The following is a 27,431-nucleotide window of genomic DNA, read 5'->3' as shown; positions in this document are numbered from 1 at the left end:
CATGTGACTTAAAAAGTTAATTTACTTACTTTTCAGAATCCTTGCCTTTGATTGCTTGAGATCAGCTTCCACAATGCAGCTGTCCAACATATAGCAAAACAATGATAACGCTGTTAAATTTTGTTGAAAAGGTAAAATGAAAAATGCTTTGTGGGGAGGCGGGATCAGGAGCATGGACATCCTCAAAACTATGGAAAGTATGACATCTGATAAACATTCAAGCTATGTGAGAATAATTTATCAGCAGGCAAATTTGATAACAGGAATCTGCTGCACCAAGGGTATAACATAGTTGGTTGGGTAAGTGGTGCATCAGAAATGCATCATCGGTTCAATCACTATGGGTGCTACTCCTTTAAATCATAAAAAAGGTAGAATCGTGATACTCAAGTCGATAGGTGTATCGTACCCTACTCAGGTTTCGATGCATCCCAAATACTTCAAGGGCAAGGAGAATGGAAGGGTATTTGGGCTTCTCTTCTAAGTAATGGATTGTTAACCTCCTGCTCACCCGAATCACCTGGATAACAGGAATTTGCTAGATGGGCTATTGGTCTATGTTGTGCAACTAAATCTTTCTCAAAAAATGAACAAGAATGAGGCGCTATTTAAATTTAAAGTGGTTTGGTGCTGAAGTTGTGAAGCACCTACATTCATGGAGGACCTTAACTGTCGACCTTTGGGTTGTCATTAAATGCAAAATTTTTCACTAAAAGCACCATGATCTCTTTCCAATAAAATCATCATTTGAGATTTTTTTTCCCTTGATTTTAGCTTTGCCTTTAATATGTTCATTCCATACTTGAGTACGCCATATTTGGTTGTTTTCATCCTCCCACAAAATGGATGGGAGAAAGGAAAGTTCAAGTTTGTTGCACATTTTTACTCAAACTGGATGGGAGAAAGGAAAGCTGAAGTTTGTTGTAAATTTTTACTCAAATTGGATGGGAGAAAGGAAAGTTCAAGTTTGTTGTAAATGTTTATTCAACTAGAACAAGACCTTTTTGTAGTAAAGAAGGCAGCTATGTCTTTGGTCATCTTTAGGCGCATCCCACGGTATCCTCGAGAATGGGACCTTGGTTTCCACTTATAAAAGAGAAGGAGACCATAGATAAAAGGAGAAAAAAATATCTCGAAAACAATCTGATTTTGCATGGTATTCAGGTCGTCAGATCCCAAAAAGTTTGGGGATACCTTTTTCCCCTTTTATATGTGGTCTCCTTTTCTTTTATAAGCGGAAGCCAGAATCCTCTTTTGGAGGATACCATGTGATGCCCCTATTTTTAAAATATAGTAACAGTTAGTGCATTGGGCAGCAACTTGGTTCACTTCGAAGGGATCTGAGGTTCAAATCTCATAGTTGTTGTCACGACTCAGTGCGCTCATCCTGATGACCATAATAGGTCCAAACTCAAATCGTATGAACCCTGGGTGATGGGCAAAGGGGAGAAAGCATTACTGGAGTTTGAACCTATTATGGTTATGAGGATGAGCACACTCAGCAACTATGAGATTTGAACCTCAGAGCCCTTTGACTTTCCTGGAGTTTAGAAAATTTGTTGATACAGGTCTTGAAGTCAAATGTATACAAAGCATCCTACTCTGATACCATTTTGAGAAAATAAAATGAATAAGAATGAGAAGCAATTAACTTAACATGGTTCAGTCTTTATTCACCTATATCCATGGATGTAAATAGCGTACAACATCTCATTATATAGAAGCCATACATCCAACATTACTCCTTATGTAAAGGAACTGTTACAACTTCTTTTTTATTATCACTAAATGCAAAGTATTTTTTCATTTACATCACCATGATCTTTTATCATAATAAACTTCTATTGAAATTTTCTCTTTGATTTTAGCTTGGCCTTTGACAGTGTTTTAAACTAATTGACGCGTTTATTGAAAAAAATACTTTAGCGCATCACACAGCTAAATTTATATTAGGATTAATTATGGCTTGGTGAATGACAATCAACTGGAATATGTGTTTTTGTTTTTGAACTTTTCTATAAGCTGTTTGGAAACCAAAAAGGAAAAATCTATAGTTGCTGGCCAAGAGTTCTCATCTTTTATTGTGCTATTTCAAAATTGCAATATGATTTATTTCTAAAAGCTCATTCGATCAGTATACCATAAGGCCGGTACATAAGAAAATTAAAATTCTAAAGGTACTTAGATATGGTTAAGCTTCTAAAATGGGACTCCAGCATGGTAACCATGATGAACAAAGTCACGTTTACTCAGGAGCAGAGCCAGAAATTTTTTGACTAAGGTCATCATGTATAAAATTTTAAATTTTTAAGGTGCACCAATATATAAATAAGAAAAAATTATCCTAAAACATCAATATGAAAATAAGACGTTTTTTGGGTCCATGTGGGCAATTGCCCACATTTATCAGACACCTGCCTTTGTCCCTGCATATAATAACTTTTAATTAAAGATGTGCAAAGGGCGTTGTTAATTAGATATATTAATGTATCAATACCGGAGCGCCAAACATTTTGGGATTAAGTGATCACCAAGTTTTGAGAGAGCTACAACAAATACCTAATTAACTTTCGAGGAATTAAAAAATACTTACTTGAGTTCATAAAATAACCCCCAAGCACACCTCACTAATGGAATGTTAAATTGCATTTGAAAAATTCAATCTTACTTACGTCTAATGAAAATAAACTGCACAAAATCATCTTTTTTATTGTCATTAAAAGGCGAACTTTTATCCATTTATAGCAACATGATCTTCTACCATAAAAATCATCTATTGAGGTTATTTTAGGTTGGCCTTACTTCCATTCCTGACGCCAGATTTTATTGCTTCCATCTTTCCTCAAAAATTAAGTTTTTGGTAAAATTTTTATTCAAATAAAACGAAAGAATATGTTCCTTTTATTCAATTTTTGGTAAATTTTTTTATTCATTTTATTCAATTAAAATGCTCATCCTACTCCGACACCATTTTGAAAAAAAAAAAAATGAACAAGGAAATAGAGGGATGGAAATAAAAAAAAAAAGGGAAGAGAATGAGGAGTATAATGAGAGGCAAGGAAAGAGATGATTAATGTTTGGGTAGAAGGAAAAGAAAGGAAATGAGCAACCTTTTTTTTTTCCTTTCCATCCCAATCTCTCGTTATCCTTTCCTCTTTTTATTTCTGTTCCTTTCCAACTAAACATGTTTTTGTATTTTACTTTTCTTTCATTCATCTTTAATTAACCAACCAAACATATTGACTATCCTTTTCCATCCTTTCCTTCTCTCTCCCTCCATTCAAACAGGTCATTAGAGTTGACATTGTTCAACATCTCATTGTATTAAAGAAGCCATGCATCCAATGTTTCTCCTTATGCTACGGAGTTGTTACAACTTGTTTTTTATTGTCACTAAAGGCAAGGAAAGCTAAAGCTTCTTCTCCGACGGTAGTAGCACCTAAGCTATATCTCATCACTATGCATGTCGTTCAATGAATTGCGAGCTCCGCATCCTTCTGGTTCACCAACCATTGCTTCTTCTTTCACACACGAGATGAGCGACGTAGCTATCCGTAATGTCAGCACCCGTCTTCTTCTTTTCTTCAGTGTTCCCCAGATTAAGCGTCATGGTCTCCGTCCCTGACCCTTTCTCCCTTTTCTTCTTACTACAACTACCTTCTCCTCCATGGATGACGCTGCAAACCTTTCGCAACAGCCTCTGATGTCCTGTACCCCTCATGTCTGTGACCTTCATTTGACAGAGATGAAGTAACCTTCTTCTCATGTCTGTGACCTTCATTTGACAGAGATGATGTAACCTTCTCCTCATGCAGTGTCATCTTCAGCCTCTTCCGCACGACCCCGTCCTGGTTGCTGGCTTTCTTGGACATGTGAAGGTTCCAAAGCAAGAGAGAAAAGATACCATGGTCTCCATTATCTTCGAGGGATCAGAAGTATTCGACAGAGGACTCCACATAGCGAACTTACTGCAGCCAAAGCATCAGAAAAACCAAGCTTAATTAACTTGGCTATCTTGTATGAGAGGTTTATATAGAAGAGCTCGAGTCAGTCCTAGTCTTTATATATATATATATATATATATATATATATTACGTAGAACAGCTGAGACTTGCCAATTTATAGGCCAGGTAAGATCGTATAAGGAAATGAGACAGATTAATTAGATCGAGCATATCTGAGTGAATCTTGGTTATTATGATCCATGATTGGTATATAGTTCTAAACTAACCCTGGTCCGGCGTTGAAGGTTTGTCAAATGGAGGATCGTAATCCTCATCTGCATGTATATTTGCTTGTGAGATTTGTACATAGTTAACTTGTCCAATGAAATGTGTGCTTGGGGTTTGTCACCAGACTATTTCGTTCATACAAGGGGTTCTTCCTTGGAAGCTCGTTATACGCATACTTGTGGAGAGAAAGTTACTAGCACCGTGCACACAACATTTTGTTAAAAATGTTCTTCATAGTTTTGTTTACTTTTTCATTTTCATTTTTATCTTTACAAAAAATTTTTTTTAGTGTGAACTAAAGATATTTTAACCATTAACCATATTGACATAAAAAAAACGCATATAACCAGGTGCAGTACACCTGATCAGTAAAAAAAAAGTTTCCCTACAAGCAAAGTTGGTTATATGAGTCATGCATGAAATTTCATGTGCCAATATAATTAATGACAAAAGTACCCCTCAATCACAAAAAAAAAAAGAGAGTTTTTGATAAGATAAAAATGAAAATAAAAAAAGTGAAATGATTACAAAGGGTATATTTTTTTAAATTACAAAAACATCCCTTTTTTTTTTTTTACTGCGTAAGTAAGCTGCACATGCATAACGTCACACGCAACCTTTACTACCCTACAAGTGAAAAAGTCTGAAAAGAATCAACTACTACTTTATCATTTGGTGTAGTGCTTGTAGGATGACAGAGGAGAGCAATTACCACGTTTGGATTAGATGTGCAGTTGCTCAAACGGTATGGCAGATGGTGGTGAGTCAGTTTGGATTGGATCAAAGAGAATCCCTTGGAGACAGATCAAGGCAATGGCGGATAAGTATTAAATTCAACTAGAAATGAATCTCTCTGCGCTGGGGTATTACATGCCATAAAATGATGCTCTATGGCCAAGGAAGGTGGGCTTGTGCATAATGCAAATGCAAAGGTGTACAGATCTCTATGCATGACACTTGCATGGGTTAGAATCCTGAAAGTGGGCTAAGGGTTCACTTACCATGGTGCATGTAACCATCTTTCCACCCCCAATGGGGCCAAGTAGAAGAGAGTGTCAGCAAACATCGTTTCAAAGTGTTGCCAAGAGATTTTCAAAGTAGTTAAATGGATTAGGAATAAAAAAGAGGAGTTGATAGACATACTGCAAGAAAAAATAAGATTCACTCATGGTGTTTTTTCATTGGAGGTCACTAGCTCCGACGCAAAATATGCATCACCAGGGGCGTCGGCGGAAGTCGCATCATAGCTTAATCTTCGCCGATTGTAACAGTGACAATTTTTCTTCACGTCATTGATAACGACAATGCTTTGTCTTCACATCAGAGATTCACAATTTCAATGGACCCTTTCACATCGGTGATAAGAACAATGTATGTCAGCCTATTTTTATGTATTATTTGCCCAAAAAGCACATAGTAGAAAATGCTCTTTTAACTGTGTGTGTGTGTGTGGTAACTTCTAAGAAAATGAAGAACAAATGGGTTAGTGCAGTTCTAGTGAAGAAAGATGAAGGATGTTGCTTGGATGGGATGAAAGAGGGAGTCACGGGGAATGATCGATTGAATTATTTTGGGTGAGCATGAGTATTTCATTCTACCATGAAGAAAAAAGCTAAAGCTCTTACCTAACTAGGAAACAAAACCTACTTTTGTACTTTAGAGATCGTTTGACAGTAGGGATATTATGTTAGTGTTTCATGAATCTCTCCCAAAAATTTGAATAGATTCATAGAACATTAAAACTAATGTTTCATGAATCTAACCTAATCCTTATGATAATTCATGGAATACTCACAGAGTGTCTTTGCTGCCAAACAACCCCTTAGGGTACTGTGCTTCAACTTGTGTGTCAGCGACCTAAGCGAGATCATATCTATGCTCATGTAACAATATAAGCTGGAGAAAGAGATTGACAGAAAGGAGGAAGGAAGAAGAAGGTGGCCAATTTGATGGACATGCATTGCTTGTAACCGTGAAAGGTTTAGCTTGATTGACCAGTTCAACTTGGAAATGATGCCCTGCAGTTATAGGGAAACTGATGGAAGATATGAACTCGGATGATTTTGTTTGATGTCCTTCCATGTAGTGGGTGTTTTTTCATCTGTTCGGGTGGAGTGGTGTTTGAACAGCAAAGTTTATACTGTTTGATTTTCTTTATCGTTCCAGAATGGCTTTCCCTTATTCATTTTCTGTACACAATATTTGTACAGGAGGCCTTCCACTAGCATCCATTCATTGCAAACGGGTAGTTATCTGCCTCAATTCGACCTCTCCTATTCACAAAGAAAACCACCAATTTGGTGTTCTTAAAGGAACTTAATTTGTATTGATCAAATTACACATTCAGAAAAAAAGACTACAGCAATAAGCTGTAAAAGTTGTTTAGGAATCCCCTTTCCATTTGCATGAGTAAGCCAATTAGCTTCAACATACTTGTTAAGATAGCTTTTCTATTGATTTCAGGGAATGAGTTGAGCCCCGCAAGCTCGAACATGGCGGCATGTCGAACAGCTGGAATATTCATGAACTTTGGCAATCCAAATAAGCAAACACTAGAGTCAGTCAACCTGCTGGTTTTAACAATGTTCTTCAAATAGGGTTGAATCGTCCCACCCTTTCTAGTGAGGGAGTGTTTGGCAACAGTAACAAATTGTTATTGTTTCGTAAATTTGTTCCAAAATTTATGAAAGATTCATGAAATGCTGTATTATTATAATATTTAATAGATTGGTCTTATTTTTTAGTGCAGATTCATGAGATAACAACCTGTTAATGTTGCCAAATGACTCCTTAAAGGACTATGACAACAAAAAGACTTTGTAAGTATTTCATAAATCTACCTATTTATATCGGCATACCATTTAAAGGTTGTTTGACTTTGAGAATACCATGCAAGTATCTATTGAATCTGTTTCAAAATTAGAGTAGATTTATGAAATATGCGAACAATGTTTGATGGGTCAATTTCAATTTTGAAACAAATTCATGAACCATATAAACAAGTGTAAAATGAATGTACTTCGCTATATTGCTCCTAATGTCAAACAACCCTTAAAATACTTTGATGCACATGCTCTTACATGTCTAAAAAATATTTTTGAATTTTAAAATATTTAGTTATATTTTATTAACAGATTAAATAATAAATTGTGTTGTTCACGTTGAAGTGCACATGCGTTCAACGTGTGCCTTGTTTATGCGTGCTGGCAACGCCAAGGCTGGTTGGTAAGGTAATATATCCCTTCATAGCATTTTATTTTCCTTTTTGAGATTTAAAAATAATTTAGAATATTGGAAGTTTATTTTGAAATAAAAATAGAGATATATAAACTCGTGTCAGCTCTGTGTATGATACCAACAAGAGGCGGAGACGATACACTTCGATAGAGAACAAGTTGAGTCATTGACAACACTGGACTGCCTTCAGAGCGGCGACGTCTACCAATATGGACGGTCGCGAGATTTTAGATTTCGTTACAAATATGATTTGGCAGAGTCCCGGAAGGAGGAGGTCCCAAAATTCCTTCTCAAAGCTACGAGCTCTCTCTCTCTTCTGTGCTTCAGCTTCTCGAGGAGTAACTGACATTCTGTCTCTCTCTGCTGTAATTCGGCTTCTCGAGCAGTAACTGTCTCTTTCTCTTTCTCTCTCTCGGAAATCCCACCAACTGAAACTTTGTCCCGTCTCACGGGAAAAGCCCCAGATTAGGAAAACATTCCTCTGGATCCTGAGGTAATGCTAACAGAAGCGCTAGATCTCTAGGGATTCTTCAGGTGTTAACCGGGCAGCCATGAACAGGAAGGTTTTCTACCACCGCCAATCCTGGCGTTCTTACCTTCGGAGACCGGCGATCTCACTTTTCTGCTTCGCGGTCGGCATCGTCGGAATCGTCTTTGGACTCTTCGCAATGTGGAGGCCGACGTCAGGCCACAAGTGCAAGGAGTTCGAGGTGAGGACCGTGTCGGTCTTGTCGGATGTCTCTGGCGGTGGAGTTGAGCAGATTGCTGGCGTGCTCAGTGTTACGGGAGCGAAGCGGCATAAGGTGATGGGGTTCGTCGGGATCCAGACGGGATTCGGGTCGTTCGGGAGGAGGAGATCCCTGAGGAAGACATGGATGCCCTCCGATCACGATGGTCTTCAACGGTAACCTTGTTCGCCTAAATTTCCTGATCCTGTATCTCTCGTTTTTGCCTTTCCTTTTTCTGTAATTTGTGCAATTTTTGTGGAAGAATTTCTTTTCTTTTCTGATTGATAGGGAATAATATGCAAATGTGATATTGAAACTGTGACCTGTTGTTGCTGAAAAGATTGTCCTTCGGAGTATGGACTTTGTTGATTTTCATAGCTAGAAGCGCTGAGCTTGTCCACTTAGAGAAAAAAGAGTTCTTTATGACAATGTATCCTGGCTGTTCTTTCTTGGATCACATTTTAGTTCTCCTTTTGGTTGAAATTGCTATTCTCAGACAACGAAAACTCGTTCAACTCATGCTTCCCCACGATTGTTCATTTATTAATATTTTTGTTGTCGGACAACAAGTTGAGAAAAAATGGCGTTTCTCGAAATTGCAGATGCTAATCTTGTCGCTACATGCTCAGCTTTTGAAAACCTTCATCTCCAACATCCCCTCATTCATTATCGGCTACCGATATTTCCCTTATACTTTCTTGGTTGTTCCTTGTTGACTGTGAATCCAACGATAAGACCTGCATCCGAGTGACGGATTGTTAGTTTGCAGTTGGCACAGATATTTCGTCTATTCATTGTTGCTGCATATGTATCATCGATAAATATTTATGAACGTATATCTGGAAATGGAATCATGTAGCGGACACTTGAATCTTGTGTGGTTCTAATAATTGTCTGATACTTATCATGAATGGAATGTCAATTTTTTTTTTTTTTAGTTTTTTGACTAAACGTAATGCTTGTTTTACCAGACATTTACGGATGTCCAGCATTTGTTTATTTGCTGTGTCGGTAAAATTTGTCTTTTTTCAGTCTTTCTTTTTCTGATTACATGAATTGCTCTGCAGTTTAGAAGAAGCAACAGGTTTAGCATTCCGGTTTGTCATTGGCAAAACCAGTGATGCCAAGAAAATGTCAGATCTCAGGAAGGAGGTGGAGGAATATGATGACTTCATGCTTTTGGACATCGAGGAAATGTACAGCAACCTTCCTCACAAAACGTGAGAGCTGTTTGATTTCTGCCTCAGGGGACTTGCAGTTGTGTCCTCAAGACATACAACTCTTACGTAGTCTTTCTTTTCTAGGTTAGCGTTCTTCAGATCTGCTTATGGACTCTATGATGCTGACTTCTATGTTAAAGCTGATGATGACATCTATTTAAGGCCAGGTAATTGACCTTATGAATCTTCTATTTCACCTTGTTTTCACAACTGCCTACTTGTAGTGCATTGAAATGCTTTCTGAGGAAATCCGTATAGGATTATGTTACTGCACTTGAATCAAGATTTAGAATCAGTTGGATGATTTCACACAATGGTGACCAACCAACTGGCGCTCATACGAGAGTCTAGGTCAGTGGAGTTTCATCTTCCATCATCTCTGATGATGTCCTTTTCTTACCAGATCGCTTATCAGTACTCTTGGCAAAGGAACGGTCCCACCCTTTAACTTACCTGGGATGCATGAAAAAAGGTCCAGTTTTCACTGATCCGAAGCTCAAATGGTAGGAATTCATATAAGTTGCGCTGCACAACAGCACAGTTCTTTCTTATTGTCATGGTTATCAAGTTGCTTAGGACATAGTTCTATGTTTAAGAGTTGAACATTGCCCAATAAGTTTTGAACCAGTCAAGTCAATGTCCATGATCGTCTGTTTCTTGCAGGTATGAGCCTTTATCCTATTTGCTTGGTTCAGAGTATTTTCTTCACGCTTATGGTCCTATATATGCTCTGTCTGCTGATGTTGTTGCAAGCATGGTAGCTGTGAAGAATGACAGGCAAGTACAGTTTGCTCTTATTCACATGGTTTCACCAGCAAACTTAAACACATGCTGCTCTTGCAAAATACTCCGTCTTTTTACAAATGGTGCAAGTTAAGTTTAGCAATTTTTTTCTTCTTTTATTTTGGCTGCTATTTTCCTTTTTTTTTTTTCAAAAAGCCTCAGCCAGAAGTCCTTTGCCATTTCATGAGGTTCTTCAACAAATATTCCTCTTTATTCATTATAAGGTGCAGGATGCAAGGAAGATACTTGATTGCAAGTGTTAGAAAAAAATAAAAAAATAAAAATTAAGTAAATAAAAAATCATCAAGGTTGTACTAGTTTGACATTGATATAAAGAAACCCCTCAGGGAGGCACCCCATTTTCATATAGCATATTGAGATATGCAAAATAGTACCCTTATACTGCTTCCATTTATATGCTTTTGACGCAGATTTGATGTCATTAAACCAGTGATTCAACCAAGTCGATCATCTGTAGAACCTTCCTTTACTTTGAATTTTGAAGTAACATTGGTCATCACATGCACTCTTCCTCTCTGCAAATGTAACTCAATCCGTTACACAACATTAAGATGCATTGCTATAACACTCTTGCTATCATATAGCATGAACTCATACAAGTACAACCAAAAGCTTATGCATTAGAAATTACTGGGAAGAGCCTTTTTGACATTAATTAGCTTTCACAGCTAAATATTTTCAATATCGTTATGCTTTGCATCAGAAGCACATAGGTTATGACACAGCACTTTCAAGAAATATGAATGCAGGGGTATGGCCAGGAGTGTGTGTCTATACGATCTGCTTTTCTATACGATCTGCTTTTCCATTTCCTTTGTGCACCATATTACAATAGGCAACCTGTAATCAAGAACAATACACATGGCTGAGTAACTAACTGATAACAATCAACACTTAATAGAAAAAAGATAAAGCCATCCAACAGTTCACAAAATTTATGTTGTATAAAATGAATAATATGCAGAAAAATAAAGAAAAATAAAGCTTAAACCGTGAAAACTAAACAAATAGTGCAGCAAAATCGGAATAAGAGGGAAACCTTTCTTGAGGTCAGGCTTGTGCAGTTGACTGTTTTGTGCTCAGCTTGTGCAAATAGAGCACTAGGCTGAGCTTGTCATGATCAAACACAGTGCTGTGACAGAGATTAGTGAACAGCTCTAGAAGATAATGCTGTGTCAGAGATTAGTGAACAGAAGCTTTAGAAACTTTTGAACTATGATTTCTTTTAAACCATGTTTACATTTATAAAATGTACACAGCAATAAAAATCCTATGCCACAAAAGATCAAAGAAATGGATTTTTAAAACTTGTGGAGAACAAAAAGTAGGGATTTCAAAGAAAGTAAAGGGTTTAAAAAAAGGAGGTAAAACCAACTCCAACTGTAAAACATGAAAAACTAAACAAAAGAACTCTTTAAATTCTTATTTCGTTGGAAAATCTGAAAACAAAGATTAAGGTGAAATAGATAAACAAAAGTAGAAGCAAAACTAAAAATAATGCATTACAAGTTACAACCTTGTTAGAGGGTGGCCGCTGATTACCAGAAAAATGCAGCCTGTTTCTGGAATTAGCGGTTAGTTGTCAGAGGTCGTAGCAGGCTACCAGAGGCTAGTGCAAGCTGCAGTTCATGGAAGAAGTGGCATCCTTTTTCTGGGGATCAGGTTTATGAAAAAAGACAGAACTTTAAACTCAGGAAAAAGAAACGAGTCAGTATGGATTCAGACGTACCTGGTATGGAACAATTAACTGCGTCCATGTGTCTCTGCATGACACAGGTATGTGAGCACAAATGATGTACCCATGTTACTTAATACATACTGTGAACCTATCTCTCATGTATAAGTGCTTTAACTAATGTGGCCAAAAAAATAAAGGAAGATTTATTCCTGCAAGAAATCAGTTTAAGTTCTATTAAGAGGAATAATGAAAACTCTTCATACAAGGACCTTTTTGATGAAAAAATTTGTCAAACTTACAAGAATCTTGCAGATATCATATCATAGCATTTGGTGTCATCTGATACGTAATGTAGTGATCATGATGCATTATTGGGCACCTCTATACCTGTTTAGGTGTAATATATCTGTATCACACCATATTACGAGCTATGGCCTATCTGGAAATTTAAGGGGGCCTGAACCTCGATTTCTGCATTTTGAGTTTTTGGAAACACTTCAATCCCAAGTCTGAAGAGCAATGTAGAGGCGAGTGTTGCTGTTTTGAGGAGGAAAACTTAAATTTGATGTCAAAGCCGTGCATGAGAAATAAATACTCATGTTGGGAAAAGAGGCTTCTGCTTATTCTGTTTCTAGGAGGTGCCTTTCCCTGTGAAAGGTGTACAAGGCTACAATCTTGTTTTTTAGTTTTTACTATGAATTATGGTATTTTGACAAGAACCGTTCACATGGACTCTCTATGCCATTGGTGCATTTGTGTTGAAGTTGATCATTAGTTAAGCATGACATGTAGTTTTATGAGAAATATGATGTCTATGGGGATCTCTAGTTGGGACACATGACAATGTTGTCGCGTGGACCTTTCCAATACCATCAAATGATTGAAAATTTCTAGTAAAAAAAATTTGACAAAACGAAGATGTAGAGATGAATATGGTGAACCCTTTGAGGTTGAGGATAATGAGGATTTATAGCTTCCCATTAGTGATTCACTACTGATCCTAATGTAGGACCAGATGTGGCTAACTTTAGGCCCAAAGGAAAAGATGGAGGTAAAAAGGAGTGGCAGTTGCAACTTTTCTGGCAGAGAACCTAGTAGTAGGTTGAGTGCTCTGTGATTATTAGTTCCAATATGAAACTAATATCATATGGTTTATAAGTTAATACAATAATATTTATGAAAATGTGATTGCAACAGTCACTAATGGAACATACAACAGAATAGGCACTAAGGCCAAGTAAAAAGTATAATCTTTATTCAAATGAATAGATAAATGTTGTACACAACAGCTTGAATCTGTACAATGAATAGTATTCTTATTTATACAAGAGAGAAGACTGAACTAGCCGTTGGACTAGTTCCAACGGCTCATAAAAGAGCCGTTGGGAACTAGCAAACGGCTAAAACAAAAAATAAAAAAACAAAACAAAAAAGAAATAAAAGTGTAAAACCTAACTAAAGTAAAATCAAACTATCCTAAATACAAATATTAACCTATATTCATATATGTATTATTCATATATAAACATACATAGGTAATATCTGTATACATATACTCTATTTCTTAACACCCCCCCTTAAACTTACGATGCTATCATCAAAAGTTTATTTAAAAGAAAGTTGAATCTGAAAGAACATAGTGTATTTGTGAAAAAATCAGCCTGGAATTATGAGGAGACATATGGAAGCTTGATAGTTTTCTTCAAAAATTCTTCATGAACATAGTGACAATCCATTTCTATATGCTTGGTTCGTTCATGAAATATTTGGTTCTTGGGCAATGTAGATAGAAATCTTGTTGTCGCAGCACAAATCAATGAGTTCTTCTATTGTTGTTCCCATATCGAGGAGCATTTGATGAAGCTTGACAATTTCCATGGTTGTGGAGGCTATGACTCGATATTTAGCTTCAGTAGAAGAAAGATATATCTTTTGTTGTTTTTTGCACTTCCACGATATGAGTGATTCTCCTAAAAAAAAATGCAAAACCCAGTAGTTGAGTGTCTATCATTTAGATCTCCTCTCCAATCAGCATCAGTATAAGCAATCAAGTTTAGAGATGAAGAAGAAGCCATAAATACTCCCTTGTTTAGAGAGGAAGAAGAAGCCATAAATACTCCCTTATTTATTGTTCATTTGATGTATCTAATAATACGAATAACAACTCCCATATGAATAGTTGATGGAGCATGTTGAAATTGACTTACCGTATGAACCACATGAGCAATATCAGGGCGAGTGATACTAAGATATATTAAAGATTCCACAAGCTTCATTTTGCTTCCTACTGCTTCTGGAGTTTCTGTAATCTTATCTATTATACTGACTTAGTAATAACTAATAACCTCTGCAGCAAACTTAGTTTGTGATAAAAAATAACTTGTAGTGGAATATGCAACCTCAATTCCAAAAAGTACGTTAGAAAACCTAAATCTTTCATTTCAGAAGTTTTTTGCAATAGGTTCTTACATTCTTTAATTGCCTATTATGATCATGTCATCAACATATAATAGGAGGATTATGATACCTGCAGTAGTATTCTTAACAAACAAAGCAGTGTCAGTCATACAAGAATGAAATTCATAATTAGAGATAACAGAATTAAAACAATCAAACCAAGCTTTAGGTGCTTGTTTGAGACCATATAGAGCCTTCTTAGAGGTGGGAGAGACAAACCTGTTGGTACTTCCATATAAACTTTTTCCATAAGATCTCCATTTTAAAAGACATTTTTAACATCCATTTGATAGATACTCTAGTTTTTAATAGATGTTAAAGCAATAAGAGTCCTAGCAGTAGCATTCTAGCTACAGGAGCAAATGTTTCCTCATAGTCGATACCATATTCTTGAGTATAACCTTTAGCAACAGGCCTAACTTTATATCTTTCTAGAGATTCATCACTTTTCGTTTTCACCTTGTATACTCATTTGCATCTAATAGTTTTTTTTTCCTATAGGTAAATTTTGTATTTCTTATGTTTGAGTTTTTCTCAAGGCATTCTATTCTTCTAACATAGCATTCTTCCACTCAGTATATTTAAAGGTTCCATTAAATGTAGATGGTTCAAAGTGAGAGTGAATGACATTGATTCTAGCTCTATGTGTAGGGGTAAATGTCTCATATGACACAAACCTATTGGGTTGCCTTACGTTTCTAGTGAATCTTCTAAGGTTATGTTCACTTGAAGTTGGTTGGAGATCAATAGTTTCATGATGTTCTTCTTCACCAATGTCTTGTTGCTGGTTTCTTCTATGATGTGTGATTATGTCCTTGGCTACTCTGTCATCTTTATTATTAATGTTACTATAATCAATATCAAACATTTCATCATCACATTGAGAGAGATACTTGAATAGAAAAGAATAATCATTGTTGTTTTGTGATTCTCCATTTTCATTAAACTTTACATTCTTTGAAACTATGATCTGGGTCACAACATTTGTAGCCTTTTTGTGTCTCAGAATAACCTATGAAGGCACATTCAATAACCTTTGAACTTAGTTTGTCAGTCTTGTCATTTAGAACAAAACATTTGCATCCAAAAATTGAAGTGTGATTGAGATCGGGTTCATACTTGAACAATTTTTCAAAAGAAGTTGTATTATTTAAAACTTTTGAAGCCATTCTATTTAGAGATAAAACAGAAGCAAGGGTTGTTTCAGCCCAAAAGTCTTTAGGTATATTTTTTGCTATAAGAAGATTTCTTGTTGTTTCAACTATGTGCCTATGTTTTGTTTCAAAAAGTCCATTTTGTTGAGGTGCCCTTGGACATGATTTTTGATGAATTATTCCATAGTTTTTCAAATATTTTTTGAATTCATTGGAAATATATTCACCTCCGGAATCAGTCCTTAAAATTTTTAATTTAGCACCAAACTATGTTTTTACCAAGTTGTAAAAATTTTTGAACATCTCCAAAACTTCAGATTTGAATCTTAGAAAATATATCCAACAATATCTAGTGAAATCATCAACAAATATCACATAATAAGATAGTCCTCCTTTTGACATGATAGGAAATGACCCTCATACATCGGAATGAACAAGCTCAAAGAGCGTAGAAGAAAAGAAGTTTCTTTGTCCAAAAGATAAAGATTTCATCTTTCTATGTATGCAATCATTACATTTAAAGTTCTCAATGCAAATATCCTTGGTAGGAGTCATCATAGATAATTTTCTAATGTTTGATGACCTAATCTTTGATGTCAAACATTGATGTCCACATTTTTGACATAGTAACAAAATTTTTCTTTGGGGATACATAAATTGTTCATGTAGTAAAGGTCCCCTTTTCTAAAACCTTCCTCAATCAATCTCTCGGTTTGGTGATCCTGTACCAAACATTTATTTGATGAGAAAACTATATCAAAACCAAGATCTGACATTTGAGATACAGAAAGTAAGTTAAATTAAGTCTAGGGACATAACTAACTTTTGGTACAAAGAATTTTTGTTTTCCAAATTCTTTTTCAAAATTCCCAACTACTTTAACACTCAAAGACGTTCCATCAGCGTTAACTACATTTGATTCTTTTCTTGCTTGTTCAAAATTGGTCAAACATGACATATTAGGTGTCATACTATGTCACATAGGTACGGGTACGGGTGCGGGTACGGGTACAGACCATTTTTAAAAAACTTGGGTGCGGGGGTACGGCCATACACACACATGCACATACATATATAGAAGTTAAAATGAAGAAAAAATAGGGAAGTGGGACATTAAAATGAGGGTTTCGAAAATTTTAACGTTAAAATGGTTTAAGAAGTTAAAATGTAAAAATCGTTAACATTAAAATTGGACAAATTTGGACTCAGTCAACATTGACCGAGTCTGAAAAAGGTCAAAAATGACCTTGGGTGCGTTGAGCGCACCCGGTACGGTCAACGCAGTACCCTGCCGTACCCAGGGCCATACCCGTACCTGTGTCCTACCCGTACCGTGCGGGTACTCCTCCTAAGGAGGAGTACCCGTGTGACAGAAGTGTCATATGAAAAGATGTACCAGAATCTAAAAGCCAAGGAATCATACCGGGAGTGTTGGAGGTGGATGCGGTTGTCACTAGTGCTCTGAAATTTGACTCCTTCATTATGGGTTGAAGAGCCGTCATGATTTGGTTCAATGTTGTGGAGATTGACGCAAGATCACATCCTTCATTTTGAACATTTGCAACCTTCCTTTGATCAAACTGTCTAGGGTTGTGTTGCTTGCCTTGAGGATATGAAGCTCCTCCTTTGAGAAAATTCCCTTCATAATTTCGTGATTGTCCTTCATTGTTGTTCAACTTTGGACATCTAGGTCTTATGTGACCCAGTTCATGACAAAAGTGGCAAACAATTTTATATTCCCCTCTATGTTGATTCTTAAATTAGGGGATCTAAAAGATCTAATGTTGTTTTCGGGTTTAGGAGAGGCTAAAACTTTTTCTTCTTCTTGTTTGGAAATGATAACACTATCCATTTCTTTGGATAATTTCATTCTAGTTTCTTCTCCACTTAATTTCGTAAGAAGTTTATGAATGAGTGGAGGAGAAGCTAATGATAGAAGAGTTGACCTTATTTGTTCAAATTCGGGTCTTAGTCCTTGAAGAAATTGAAAAAATCTAAATTCATCAACTTCATCTTTTCTAATCTCGTGGCACTTATAATCCGTTCCTAGTTTAGGACTAAGTTGATGTAACTCATTCCACACACTAGAGATTTCCATAAAATAATCTCTTAACATTTTTCTCTCCTTGTTTGATATTTTGGACGTTTTGAATCAATAGATACTTTCGGGCCATATTTTTTTGAGTAAACATTCCTTTGAGATATTCCCATGCTTCACTTGTCTTTTCATAGTACATGAGGTTTTGAGTAATTCTAGGTTCAATACTTCCATAAGTCAATTCTTTAATCCTAGAGTTCTTGGCTTCCCAATCATCTAGTTTCTTATAATATTCATTCATAGCATTTTGTCTTTCCTTCCTATCTAATTCTTTCACAATCATATTTTCTACTTAAGTTAACTTGAGAGAAGGGGGAATGGACATACCTCTTATGAAACCCCATAAGTATTTTCCTTTGATATGCATCTCCAAATATTTTGTCCATAGCGTATAGTTGATTCCATCAAGCTTGTATGGAGCATGATATCTTCCTCCTTCGATCGAAATTTTGGAATCCTCCATGAAATCTGCTCTAGAGGACTAAGTGATAGTTTTGGACGTTTTACCGAACAGTTGGTGGATGATAACCAGTTGCAGCAGTGAACCACGATTGAAACAGCAGAAATGAATGAAAAATCACTTAGCTTTAGACAACAACGAACAAGTGGATTCTTGATGAATCAGTTTTCAGAAATAAAGCATCAACCCAGCTTCAGAATTCTACAAAAAGAACCAACACAAAAAGAACCAGTCAAAAATGGCTCTAATACCATGAAAATGTGACTACAACAGTCACTAAGGGCCCGTTTGATGACATAGAAGAATTTAATATGGTAAATTTACCAGGATGAAGTTTCTCCCTCTTTCAATCTGAGGCCCAATTTGATGACAGGATAGAATTTAACGTGGTAAAGTTAACCAGGTTTGATGCACATGGTAGTTTTTTGCAGGGTAAAATTAACCCTGTTTGATGCACAAGGTAAAAAATTTGAGAGTAAACATACTGATGTGTTATATGCAGAGCATTTGCTTCAATCGCTGCCGGTACTTGTCAGCAGTTGCTATGTTTAAGCCAAGGGTACCACTTGGAGGGGGTTTTAGTTCATACGCTTGAGAGGAAAGAATCTATCTGTCAAGGTGTGAATTCTAAGAGGAACGTCTTCTTGCGTTCATCGGATGACCAACTGGAGAATTACGTGTGCCTAACATGCAGCAGAAACTGTTACAGTGAATTAGGATGCCTCTTGTACAAGAGGTTGTACCATTGCATGATCATGGTTACTCCAGGTGTGTAACTTACATGGTTATGAAACATAGGTCAGATGAGATGAAGCAGCACTTTAGAGAATGAATTTGCCATAGCGCTCATCTCATCTAAAAAAGCAATAGCATGAATGAAGTAACAACTTAGCCAGAAAATGGGACACTTGTCGATAGAGAAATTGTATACAAAACAATCAGCCCCTTCAGAAACAACTTTTAGCAAGTATTCATGTAGTTTTTTCACATGTACATGAATTAATATGGGGAGAAGAAAAACATCAATTTACGCACAACAGCAGAGGAAAGAATGAAAAGAGTCATCTCTGCCCTTCCTCTTCTTTCAGAGTTACGAGAGAAGTAATCCATTGCTTCCATGGTGCATCTTCTTGCTGGTCAACCCATGACAAGAATCCACTTCCGATAACCAAAAGACGTTGACATACAAAAGTTGGTATCTGACTGGGATATAGCGGAAGTTCGCTGCCTGTGCAAGCGGCCATACAGCACCTTCTAAAATAAGTGCTGGCAGGAAATCTCTTTTAACATCATCCTTAACCTGCTCAAAACTCTTGTCGCTGGAGAATCCCATATATGTGAAAAATGTTAATAAATCTAGTGGTCCAAAGAGACAACGTAAAAAATCCAGAGAAGTAATGAAGGAAAGAAGTAAATGAAACCAGTGCTACTTCTCACTTCTGTACATCCTAGTGACTATTCTCATCTTTCTTAGAACAATTACAAGCAGATTACCAGAAAGTGAATAGGCAGGTGGAAACTAAATTGACATGCATAGCGAAGGCAAACAAAGCTACATTAGCCTGACCATACTTGGATCCCTGCAATCTCTAGATCGATTTTCTCCTTTTTTTTTTCCACAGAAAATCAAATGTTCATACTTACAGGTAACTGGAGTAGACAAGTGGAAGCTACTGAAAATCTTTACACATCGTAAAAAATGATCCCAGAAAATTGAAGGCATCTCCACACAAAAGGGAAAAAGAAATTCACACACAACTTTTAAAGGATTTGTTTATCCAGTGAGTTGAGGAAATCTTTGAAAGAGCACTTGATACAGTTGTGAAGGAAACACAATTTGAGGTAAGGGTTGAAAGAGCCTTGATACAGTTGTAATTGCCAACCGGTAATTACTATTTGTCATTCTCAAAAAAGTAATTAGATTCCTTAAATAAAAACGCACCTCATAATTTCAAACACCAGAAACAGGAATAGGGAATTTACAGCGTATCTCAGAAAAAAACGAAAAGGTATAGAAACACAACAAACAGAACATTCATACCACATGGCAAGGATTGCATAGTCTTTTGAAAAACAAAACAACCACACACACATCACTTGTTTACCTTCCGACGACAGAGCCATCACAAAAAGTGCAGGCCTTCAAAGGCAACAATGGTAAGGAAAATGGAGAAAGAGGGAAAGAAGCAACCAGTGTGATTAGCAGCCAATGCAAAAAATCGCCAAAACAGAAGAAGAGAGATGGGTTTTCACCAACAAGCGTGTGAGAGAGCGACAAGGTGTTAAATATCATGGACTCACCTGTTGCTGCAAGCGGGCGACGTTGGGAAAAGACGGGAGGAACGAAAGAGCGAGAAAGGAGAGGAACGAGAGAGCAAGATAACAACGACAGAAAAGAGGAACGAGAGAGCAAGATAACAGCGACAGAAAAGAGGAACGAGAGAGCAAGATAACAGCGACAGAAGAGAGGACGAGGAGAGCAATGAGAGAGCGAGAGAGGAGAGGAACGAGAGAGCGAGAGAGGTGAGGCAGCGAAAGAGGAAAGGGGAAGAAGGCCATCGACGAAGAGGGAAAAGAGGGGAAAAAATGAGAGAACGAGAGAGCCCTAATGGCCCTCCAAAATGTCTCCGCTAAAAAGTCCGACTTGCACAGGTCGGACTTTTTAGCAAGTTAAATTTCACCTGTTTCTAGCCTTTTACCGGGTGAAATTTCGCGACGTTTGAGAGGCAACATCTTCAGCGCGTTAAACTTCACCCGCCCGTACGAATTTCACCCTCTCAACAGTATTTTCCCCTGCAATCAAACGGGGCCCTAATGGAACATACAGCAGAAATAGGCACTAAGGCCAAGTAAAAAGTATAGTCTTTATTCAAATGAATGGATGAATGCTGTACACAACAGCTTGAATCTGTACAGTATTCCTATTTACTAAAAGAGCCGTTGGGACTAGCCAATGGCTAGAACAAAAAATGAAAAAACAAAACAAAAAAGAAACAAAAGTGGAAAACCTAACTAAGATAAATTCAAACTAAGGCATCCTGAATACAAATATTAACCTATATTCATATATGTATTGTTCATACATAAACATAGGTAATATCTGTATACATGTACCCTATTTCTTAACAATTTACTTGTTTATGATATGTTTAATTATTTTCACTCATTTAGGCAACTAAAAGAGATTAGAAATAAAAACATAAAGATCAGGTTCATCTTACATGCATGGGTTAAAGAAGAACCTATTGATACATTCTGAGAGGAAGATGTAGAAAGGATCAATATTGAAGGATCATAAGAAATGATGACAAAGAGCCTCTATACATTAAGGATAATATATAATTTGTTTCAAACATTTTGAAAAGAAGATGATGAACGATAACTTGATATTTATGTTTTGTGCTAACTTGTTGATTTTAAAATTTTCAGTTAAACTAGTGGATCATCTATGATACCAAGTGTAGATTTTCCTATTCTCTAGCTATTCTGTTGCAAAAGCTGACTTTTCTTCCGTTCTTTCAGTTTTAGGATGTTTAGCAATGAGGATGTTACAATTGGTGTGTGGATGCTTGCCATGAATGTCAACCATGAAAACAATATGGCACTATGTGAGAAAAGTTGTTCAACTTCTTCAATTGCTGTATGGGATATCCCAACGTGCTCAGGTTAGTCTAGAATTTTTATTTCCTCAAACAGTAAAATGCCAAAGCGTCTAATTTCTTTTACCTCAACTACAATTATAATGTTTTCTTGTGCATCATTGGTGCTTCATATGATCCTTTATACTTCTAAATTAACATGAGTTATACTAGCAATTTCTTGTGCAAAATGTCATCCTAGTAGGTGACATGTCATGCTTAGGCAGGATCTAGCTTGCACAAGTACCAGCTTAATCAGATCTAAGCAAACTTGGAGTCAGCCTCACACATGCTGCTTGCAAACTATTTTCCTATTTCTGCTTCTCTCACCACTTAGGTGATTAACTTGGCTTTACTTCCAAACTCAGCCCCTTTTTTTCCTTTTCAACCTCTTCTGTTCTTGCTTGGGTGGAATTGTTAGGAAGTTAGGAATAGTAGACCATTTTTTCCTTTTCCTTGTCTTTCTGTATTTTGTATTTTTTAATTTTTGTGCAGCTGAAGGTCTCAGCTGATTAGCACATTTGGGGACCGGATGACTTTCTATGGACCTTTTTGGCCCTTATTCAAGCTTCTTTGAGTGTATATTGGATTCTTTTGTGGCTTACAGCACAGCCTCCTTTCTCATTTCATATATGAGTATTCTTTTACGAAGCATTAGTGTTAGAATTATAGATTTTTATGCATATTTTTATTTATAAGCTTGCCTCCGTTGAAAAAAATTTGCTTGTCTTGATATAGATTTATATGTATATCAAATTCTTCGCAGGAATGTTCTCCATATTCTTGTGTTGCCTTTGAAATGTGTGCTTTGTGCAGAAACATATCTGATCTATCTTCTACATGAAATCTTCAATGCTCTCATTGTAAAGGTGCATACGCATGTTATCTTAGTTAATTATGCAACTTATTTAGCACGAACTGCTTCCTGGAACAATGATGCTAGGCCTTCATATCTGTTCTATCCTGTTCCATTTGTGCATCCCTGGAAAAAGATTTTATTTTGGCTGACTCCGGTGACCTTGGTAAGTAGTGGGCATGTGGCTGAACATGACCGTTCATACCTCATTCTCATTTTGTGTAAGTTTTGAAAGGCAACGCCATGATCTGATCCAATGAGCAAATTAATCACTCTATTTGGTTATTGCATCAATGTCAGTGCAGAGCTTCTCACAAGTTATTGTCAGATTCTGTTTACATACTTCTGGGGGTAAAAACAACACCCTTTAACAATACAAAATGGAAATTCCATACCAAAATTGAACAAGCTAAATTGATCAACCCAGTAGTTGATTAATCAAGCTGTAGAAACATCCCGTGGTGGGTCAGGCAGGCTTTCATGGTCCTGCGTTTTTCTTCATTCTTGTCCAAGCTATCATATACCCACCCTTACTAGCAGAAACACAACTTTCATGGAATCATAGATGGAATAGTTTAAGAAAAAGGTCTGACGATGCTAAAAATTCTGTCCATGCTTGTCTTTGGAGCCCAAAAGTGCTTAAATTGGAGCAATTATATTCCTTTTGCTGGTTTTGAAGTTAGTACTACTTGTGAAGCATCTGAACTGACTTGATGGTTTAAGAGTATAGAACTTCTTGCCTTCATCCATGCAGGACTCTGCCATCCAGAAGAGCAACTACTGACCCTTCATCAGATGGAGTCTTGTACAGGAACTCCAACACAGCGCTGACGCATAACAGAGTTGCGGTCCAAGTATGATTCAGTGGTCCTCCAGAAAAACAAAAACACACTTAATTTGATTAGTGCTAGATCAAGTGGAGAATAGAAGTTTCCTGCAATGGCCCCCATGGAAACAAGAACTGATAGCAAGATGCACATGCCACTATGTTGTGAATATCTTTCCATTTTTAAAAAGGGTCCCTTGGCGATTATTATTAAGGTGCTGAATCTGGGATGATGGCCTGATATTGAGCTAAACAAAGTGCCATGTTCTTTTGTTGTAATTATACATCTAACCTATTCACCATTTTTTTACAACAATCTTTTCTATTCTTTTTAATTTTTGTTGGATCTGTACCACAGATGACCCTTTGACGGCTATAATATTACCGAGAAATGGTGAAACAAAAAAGCATGGTTTTTGCCATCTAATTTCTGCATCTGTATATTTAGTCATTTTAGACTAGTTATTCACAGAATCCGATTAGTCTCCCTAATTTCAGCTTAGCACAGTATCGTAGACCTTCGTATTTGAGATGATGTTCGCTACAAGAGAATTTACAGGGCATCAAATGCAGAAATGTATGAATTTGCTTTGTTATCAAAGGGACTAATCAGCACAGCAACCATCAAGTCTTGGCCTTATAAATAATTAGGATATCACTTAGCTGTCACTGTTGCATGAACCACCTCCTTGTTTATTAACATCCAAGTACTGTATTTGCCACCCCCCGACTCACATTTGCATGTCAATGCATCAAATAAGGCGTGCATGTCATTGTTGCACAAGCCATCTTTTCCAATGGATGGCCGACCAGCTTGATCTCGCATGAATAGCAAAGGCCTAATCAGATGCACTCATCCATATATCCTTTTCGCTTTTTCTAATGTCACATAAAATGAACGCAGAAATGAAATATAAGTTGCAAACATTAACATGGCAACATTCTAACCAACTGCACAAACTTAAATAGTTGGAAAATGTAAGAAAATGAGTTGTTCACCTCACAGTTTATGATCCAGGCTTTGACATCCATAAGAATTGGCATTTTCTCACCTTAGAAAGAACTTAACCACACTAAACAAGTTTGAGCCACAATGCTGACAAAATGTCTACTAAAATGTTCACAAGGCTAACATGACATCGAAGAGATGTAGCAACAATTCTTTTCCTATTCAGGTGGCTTCAGAAGTCCTCTCCAAAATCAAGCAAACTGAGAGATGAAAATGCGGTTCAGATCATGCTATCCCACTCTGCAGCTACATCAAGTAGAAATTGACAAGAGTTCAGTCCAACCATGATACGTGCATTACAATGCCTGCTTTCACCCCCTCATTATAAAATCTTAGAAGATTTTGATTGCTACCAAAACATGAATATTACAACATAACACAGTTAAGCAAGGAACTGTGTCCATCCAACACCTAAAAGATCTTCCTCTTACAGCCTCAGTATTTGTGGGCAGAATTTTTACTGTGGCCATACAAAGCCCTCATCTTATCACAGGCACAATGACGTTCATAGCACCGACTTCTGTTGCATGATGCACAGTTTGGGTGGCAATGTTGCAAAACAAAATCCCGGTTGATCTATTCACCCTTGACCATGAAGATAAACCACCAGCCAAAAAAAGTAAAAAGGGAAGTTGATGGGAAGGGGTAAAAAGTTAAAGGAAGAATGGAGGTCAAAATTAGTAGTCAGTTGACACTCAAGACATGCATTCAGTAAAAAGCCAGATAATTGAATCCATTGATAACCGAACTTGAAGCTCACTTTGTCGCAAGTTAAAACACATAAGCAGACATCCTTTGGTGTTACGTCCATTTGGATGCCCATGCAATAACTGGTCAGGAAGAACCTGAACAAAAAACCTAGCAAACAGAAAGGAAAGCATTCCAAAAGTTCGGTTGTTCAGTCGAGACATGTACCAGTCACCAGCCAGACTCCAAGTAATGTCTTCACACTAATGGATCGAAAAATTTTCACACAGCTTTCTGGAAGCAATAGTTTCAAGCTGGCAAAGAGATGCAAGCCTTATGTGGTGCTAAAGGCAAGCAAAGATAGTTGAACTAGCTCCATGTATGGGGACTTCACCACCCACCTGAGAAGCTATTGTTCTGAAACTACAAAACCGGACCGGAAAGGAATCAATTTTCAGTGAAGAACAGACTGTCAGTACAAGGACTACCTGTGGTTAAGCATCTAATCAGAACAAAGAGTTCACTTTCATCAGAATATGTAATCAAAATCAGGAAACGATTTTCTTGAACACAATCATGTTGGTGTTGAACAGTTATGAATCCTGAACATGACAGCAGAGATATGGATGAATAAATTCAGAAAATATGCAGCCTCAATCATGCTCCAATACCCTTCCCCCAACACTTCAATCTGCATGAACCATAGCAGGATCTCAATACACATATCAAACGTGTCTTCGCGGATGGAAGACCTAGAAACTGCATGCACGATCAAAATTGCAACAAATATTGGCAAAAGGAAACCAACACCAACAGCCATGTGCAACATTTTTCTACTTGGAATTTCAAGACTGTAACATGATCTATGGGTTACTTAGCAAGAGACATTTTGATCCTGAAATATTGCTTGTATACGCTAAGAGCCTTTCATAATCAAGGGTTCATAAAGCATAAAATTCACATTTGAAAATGTTAGATGTCCATGTAGAAGCAGCTTGCCTGAACAATTGTTTCCAATATATAAAATCATGTCAGAGTTGAAACCATAGCCACAAATACCGTTCTTGGGAAAATATCAGCAAGGGATTTCTCGGGTATTTTTCTGCAAAACTATTTTTCTCGAAAAAACCTCAGGAAAATCTCAGCAATTTTTCTTAAAAATAAAGAAAATAAAAAAGTCAGGTAAAAATAAAATTAACAAAAAACTAAAGAAAAAAAATATCCAACTAGAAAGATGAACTTATAAAATTAATGTTTTTCTGATCTTAAAAAAGATAATAAATAATGTAGTAATCAAACGCTGCTGCACCAGTGTTGACGCCGGTACTGGTGTTGGTGTTTTTCGAACACAGCACATCCGGTTTCATTAGCTAAAGCGGGCCAAAACTGACCATTTTAAATGCGTACATAACTAACTCTCATAAAAAAAGTTTAAATGTAAATGTAGATAAATAAAGCTACTAAACAGTTAAATAACTATGTAACACATTATTTATATACATATACACATATATATATGTACATCCTCACAAAGTTAACTAAAAATCTAAAGCTAACATTTAACAATCACAATTCAAACTATATACTGAAAGTCAAACTGCCAACCGAGTCCACATAATGACTCATCTATCAACTTAAACTAAAGCATATTTGAGACTCTAAACTGCTTACTTCCATAAATCTACCTACAGCAAAAAATCACACGCCTAGAAATCAAGCGGCTCAATGAAGCTATAAAACAGAACTTGGAAAAAAAAAAAAAAAAAAAAGAACTTGAAGTAGGTGTCAAATGTTCCTCTCTCAATAAAACAAAACTCTACAGTTCAATAGCATAATCAAATCAATAAAACAAAACTTTAAAAGACAAATCTTTAGGGGTGAAGTGTAATCTGTAAAGAAAATTATAAAAAAAAAATTAAAAACTATTGGAAAAAGTGAAACATACCATAGCTGACCTTCTCCCTTCTCCCACATCTTCAACTTTTCCCACGTCTCCAAGGAGCAGCAATCAAAACAAAACATGAAAGGGAAAACATTGGCTTAAAAGCCCGAATCAAGTTTGAGCTTTCGCTTTTTACCATTTTAACAAAAAAAAAAAACAAGTCCAAAACTGCCCTTTTAAAGTTTCTTTTTAAAATATACTACCCCTTTTAAAAAAGAATGGAGCACGTGCAATTTAAAGTTTTTAAATTTTTTTAACAAAGACCAAGACTGTTCTTAAGCTCAGGATTAAATGGAGACCCAAATTTTCTTTTTTTCGTGATTTTATCAATAAAAATGAGATATACATTTTTTGGTGATCTTTTCAAAATATCATGACTTTTTTCGTTTTCTCATTTTTCTTATT

General features: G+C 36.5%; 1 protein-coding gene across 1 annotated transcript; it reads left to right on the top strand.

The window, feature by feature from the left end:
* The first annotated feature begins 7,620 nt into the window (after nucleotides 1-7,620).
* On the top strand, nucleotides 7,621-23,815 carry LOC116260446 (probable beta-1,3-galactosyltransferase 14). The gene is made up of 7 exons (XM_031638792.2): nucleotides 7,621-8,373; nucleotides 9,265-9,417; nucleotides 9,502-9,584; nucleotides 9,821-9,920; nucleotides 10,081-10,194; nucleotides 21,591-21,733; nucleotides 23,317-23,815. Exons 1-7 carry the CDS (start codon nucleotides 8,021-8,023, stop codon nucleotides 23,391-23,393), a joined length of 1,023 nt encoding a protein of 340 aa, XP_031494652.1. The 5' UTR covers nucleotides 7,621-8,020; the 3' UTR covers nucleotides 23,394-23,815.
* The last annotated feature ends 3,616 nt before the right edge of the window (nucleotides 23,816-27,431 follow it).

The sequence above is a fragment of the Nymphaea colorata genome, chromosome 9, assembly GCF_008831285.2.
Source record: "Nymphaea colorata isolate Beijing-Zhang1983 chromosome 9, ASM883128v2, whole genome shotgun sequence".
Classification (NCBI taxonomy): Eukaryota; Viridiplantae; Streptophyta; class Magnoliopsida; order Nymphaeales; family Nymphaeaceae; genus Nymphaea; species Nymphaea colorata.
The sequence above is the reverse complement of the archived record's forward strand: the minus strand, read 5'-3'. Positions and strand labels throughout refer to the sequence as shown.

Excerpts from the sequence above, each read along its gene's own strand:
- LOC116260446 (XM_031638792.2), top strand. The coding sequence starts at position 8,021 with ATGAACAGGAAGGTTTTCTACCACCGCCAATCCTGGCGTTCTTACCTT. Across the intron at positions 9,921-10,080 it reads ACTGATCCGAAGCTCAAATG|GTATGAGCCTTTATCCTATT; the intron begins GTAGGAATTCAT and ends TGTTTCTTGCAG. Across the intron at positions 21,734-23,316 it reads GGATATCCCAACGTGCTCAG|GACTCTGCCATCCAGAAGAG; the intron begins GTTAGTCTAGAA and ends TCATCCATGCAG.